Raw genomic sequence first — 4,350 nt, 5'->3', positions numbered from 1 at the left:
CTGACGTGACATGTTCGTACGAACCCTTTGTACGAACAAAAGTAAGAGAAATTTAGGAGAAGAATACGAACATGTTCTTGCATGAGGCCCATTGATAATACATAATTTATTTTGGGCAGTACCATAATTTTAATTGAAGCAATTCTTCCCATAAGTCATATGGGTAGAGATTTCCAGCTAGTTGTAGATCAACGTCAATTTTCTTTAAAAGCGGGATATGGTTTAAAACTATAAACTATAGTAAACTATAAACTATAAAACTAAATATATGTGTGTGTGTGTGTGTGTATAAGTCCAAACATTAAGTGACACCTCTAAAGAATTTTCATCTGACAAAGAATCAAATGCAAAAGGAGGAAGGTTGGTGTGAATTTGATCTCTAATTGAAAGAATTTTATCATTAAAGAATCTCATGAAGTCATCACTACTTAGAGTTATAGGTATATGGATCAACAAAGATAGGGTTTTTATTAGTCTAGCTACAGTACTGAACAGAAACCTGCAATTGTTTTTATCTTCTATTAAATATGAATAATATACATTTCTASCTTTATTAACGGCTTTTTTATGTTAGCAGGCTATCTCTAAGTAAAATACAAATAATTCCATGTTAGTGCAGCGCCATTTTATTTACAGTTTTTTACATGCCTGTTTTAAAGAACGTAACTCTGAATTAAACCAAGCAGTTGGGTTTCCTCTGGTTGATTGCTTTCTTTTTTAGAGGAGCAATTATTGTCAAGTGATGTTTGCATTAAAGTTGTAATATTATTAGCAAGATCATCTAAGTTACTGCTCTATGTTGCATTACTCTGTAGGACAGGAAAATACAAACGGCAGAGATTCTTCAAATTTGGTTAAAGCATCCCTGATAAACATTTACTATAATGCAATTTACTCTCAGTGGCTGTGTAGTCAGTTAATGTAAACTCAAAAGTTATTAAAAAATGGTCAGAGAGAACAGGATTGTGTGGATGCAACATCAYTTTCTTACTCTCTATGTCATATGTCAGAACCAGATCAAGAGTGAGATGGAGTTACTGTGATCATGCTGACACTGCATGATCAGTGCATGAGTGAGACTGGCAACAGGGTTGCCAAATAAAAACAAGAATTAGATTTAATGCTCCAAATTTCTGTGCCCATATTCACCAAACACACTTAGCATGTACTGAGGGTGGGAACAGAAGGATGAAATTGTTTCTGCACTCTGTCACACTTTGCCAAGTTGGGGCACCAATCAGATTTAACTGATAATATTTATTCAKCCTTTTTAAACAGACTCATATACACTGAAGTTGAATATGTATGATACAACAGGGAAAAACAGGATCTGTCTGCCTCTCAATGAGAGCTTTGTCTGAAACAAAGAAAGAAAAAGAAGTTAGACATTTGTTATTACACTTGACTGATTAGAAAGACATCTGCATTAATTGTTCAGTTCATTCTGACCTTATTCATTTATGACAACACTGAAATAAAGAAAAAATCATTTTCTAAATGTTTTTTTCTTAAATTTGAAGAATATTAAGTCTGTATATTRATGATTAAGTGTTAAAYAACAATBAATRTTATTGAAACAGAATACAGTATGTCAAGAGTAATCTTTAAAATAACTTAAAGAAAATAGTTCAGTTCCGGAACATAACCTCGGTTCAGAGGTCATCGCAGAACAGGGGTCACTTCATGCTACACACAACACAAATTCCTCATGCTACAACACTCTCACTCAGCATATACTGTATCACAGAGTGAGTCAGATAGTATATCAGCTGTTTTAACACAAAAATACAATCATTTAAAGGGACAGTACAACAGTTTACTATGTCTACCCTGCTTGGCACATTACTGTGGCGGTTCTATGTAAACGGTTGAATTTTTTYTTTATTTGCCTCAATAAACATTGAAAAAACACCAGCATTTCCAGAGACCAGTCTTGTGTAAACAGTGCCTTACACTCATCTCAAACCATGTCTTCTCCATCTATGATTTAAAACATCATTTAAGTATGACCTTTCTCTGTATGTTGGTGATGTGGAAATCCTTGCCACCCAGTAYTGCAATTTGGGTTTTTCATAATTTCGGATGGATAAACATACAGTATGTATATAACTTTTCTGTGTAATTTTACATTTTAGCATTGCTGCTCAGACCAGAAAGATTTCGTAACCTTAGTTTTGTTGTTGTTGTTGTTGTTGTTGTTGTTGTTGTTGTTGTTGTTGTTGTTGTTGTTGTTGTTTGTTTGTTTGTTTGTTTGTTTGTGAATCTGTCTGGTGTCAGCGCTAACTTCTCAGTCATGTCAAACTGAAACTAACCACCTTTAATTTCTCTTGTGTTTGTTTGTGTCTCCACAGTGCTGAAGCTCCTGAAGATGGCTGTTGGAATGAGAGCTTTGCTGGACACAGTTATGCAAGCCCTACCTCAGGTCTGCACCCTGCACTGCAAAATATCCCCTACTAAAAATGAAATAATTTCTTATCTATATTTTCCCCGTGAATTTCATTTCCTAATGTCTCCTACAGAAACTGTCCGAATAATTACATCCCAAAAGCATTTCAATTTGGTGCATACTTTTATAATTAACTGTGTCAAATTTTCCCAGAAGAACGCCCACCTCCAAAAAAATAAAATAAAATAAAATAAAATAAAAACCTCTGTGCACCCTTATTTATATTATCATTTCCCTGCAGAGATTGGGGAGTGAGTGCAGCTTGAAGTTTTTTTCTGAGAAGGGGTGGGTGTATTTGTTGTGTGAGAGACTTGCTAAATTAGAATAACTTCTGCAGTGTTTGCAGTGAGAAAAAATAGAGTTGGTGCTCTACTCCCAGTATTCTTTGAAAACACCTCAGTCACTCTCATTCAGACTGATAATGTCTGAAATTTGTTCTAGGCCAGATTTCTCAGAAACTTGTCAGAAGTGTTGGAAATTAATAAACTCGATAACAAAAGGTGATGTGAGTGTGAGCAGGTTGCTCTATGCTAACCTACACTGACAGCAAATCCAAAGCTATTCATTACCTAGAACCACCTCTMGTAATAAAGTTTTAATCACTATTATGTGTGTCAGTTTTGCATGTAGCCAGCAGCTTATCTTCCTTTCTGTGAAACTTTAGYTTAAAATGAACATGGTGTCACGATTTCTCTTTGGTTTGAAACTGGATTAAAGTACAGTYGCTTTGGAAAATATTCAGACCTCTTTACATTGCAGAATTTTGCATTGCTTATATTAGTGTAAAAACCAAATTATGGGCTCAAAGGWATTGCCTGCAGAGCTCAGAGACAGGATTGTTGCAAGGCAGAGATCTGAGGAAAGCTACAAAAACATTCAGCTGCACTGAAGATTCCCAAAAGCTAAAGGCCTCTCTGCATGGTCCATCTGAACTGCCAAAATCGGCTCACATAGTTGCAGTTTCATGACAAAAAAAATGTGCCATTCAATTCACAGCMTTGTTTTCTACGGAGCCCGTGAGGGGTCAGTGTGAGAGAAAAAAACAGCTGCTGGAAATCCGTGTGCACAGATTACTAAACTGAGCGCATTGATTACTAAACCGTGAGCACGGATTACTAAACTGAGCGAGGGGTCAGTGTGAGAGAAAAAAACAGCTGCTGGAAATCCGTGTGCACAGATTACTAAACTGAGCGCATTGATTACTAAACCGTGAGCACGGATTACTAAACTGTGCTCACGGTTTCTGCAATCCGTGCGCACGGATTACTAAACTGTGCTGACAGTTTCTGCAATTCGTGCGCATGAATTACTAAACTGTGCTGACAGTTTCTGCAATTCGTGCGCATGAATTACTAAACTGTGCTGACAGTTTCTGCAATTCGTGCGCACGGATTACTGACATCTGGAGGGTTGTGTGAACTGTTGTTCATCAGCTCAGAAAGTGCTTAAAGAGCGTTTTTGTTCACTAAAGTCAAAGTTCTGCACAGAAAACGTTGGAATTTGAGTATGTTGTACAGTTTTTGCTCCTCTATCAGGCAGTTTTGGTACCGGGTCTCCTAAAGGCTGTTTCAGCTCCGATCGGCTCATCACAGGAAGCCGCTCGGAGCCTTTCTGCCCGTGGTGACCGTGTGTTTACGGTTTCCCTGACAATGGGGAAGTTTTGCTAAAGTTATCCAGCTGCCTTCTCAGGGTTATATCACAAAAGTACTGAATAGATTTATGTTGAACTTTTAGGAAATGTTTATTACTCTGTCAAAAACGTTTAGTACGCCACAGTAACATTTGAATAAAGTTTGAAACATTTCAGAATAAGAGCGGGGCTGCGACAGCAAGCTGCTCTGAGGTCTTCTCCAGCGGTTCTCAGATGTTTATTCTCTTTCACAACAGGCGGGGCGGGGTGGGGG

General features: G+C 37.3%; 1 protein-coding gene across 4 annotated transcripts in view; it reads left to right on the top strand.

Annotated features, from left to right (window-relative positions):
• cacna1g (calcium channel, voltage-dependent, T type, alpha 1G subunit) overlaps positions 1-4,350 on the top strand; it is a gene marked incomplete at its 5' end in the record, with an annotated part of 89,231 nt that overhangs the window by 63,510 nt on the left and 21,371 nt on the right. For all 4 annotated transcript variants that reach the window (XM_014028714.1, XM_014028715.1, XM_014028713.1 and 1 more), the window contains 1 exon segment: positions 2,352-2,422. In XM_014028714.1, coding sequence (XP_013884168.1) covers positions 2,352-2,422 — 71 coding nt within the window.

Source organism: Austrofundulus limnaeus, unplaced genomic scaffold, assembly GCF_001266775.1.
Source record: "Austrofundulus limnaeus strain Quisiro unplaced genomic scaffold, Austrofundulus_limnaeus-1.0 Scaffold801, whole genome shotgun sequence".
Classification (NCBI taxonomy): domain Eukaryota; kingdom Metazoa; phylum Chordata; class Actinopteri; order Cyprinodontiformes; family Rivulidae; genus Austrofundulus; species Austrofundulus limnaeus.
The sequence above is the reverse complement of the archived record's forward strand: the minus strand, read 5'-3'. Positions and strand labels throughout refer to the sequence as shown.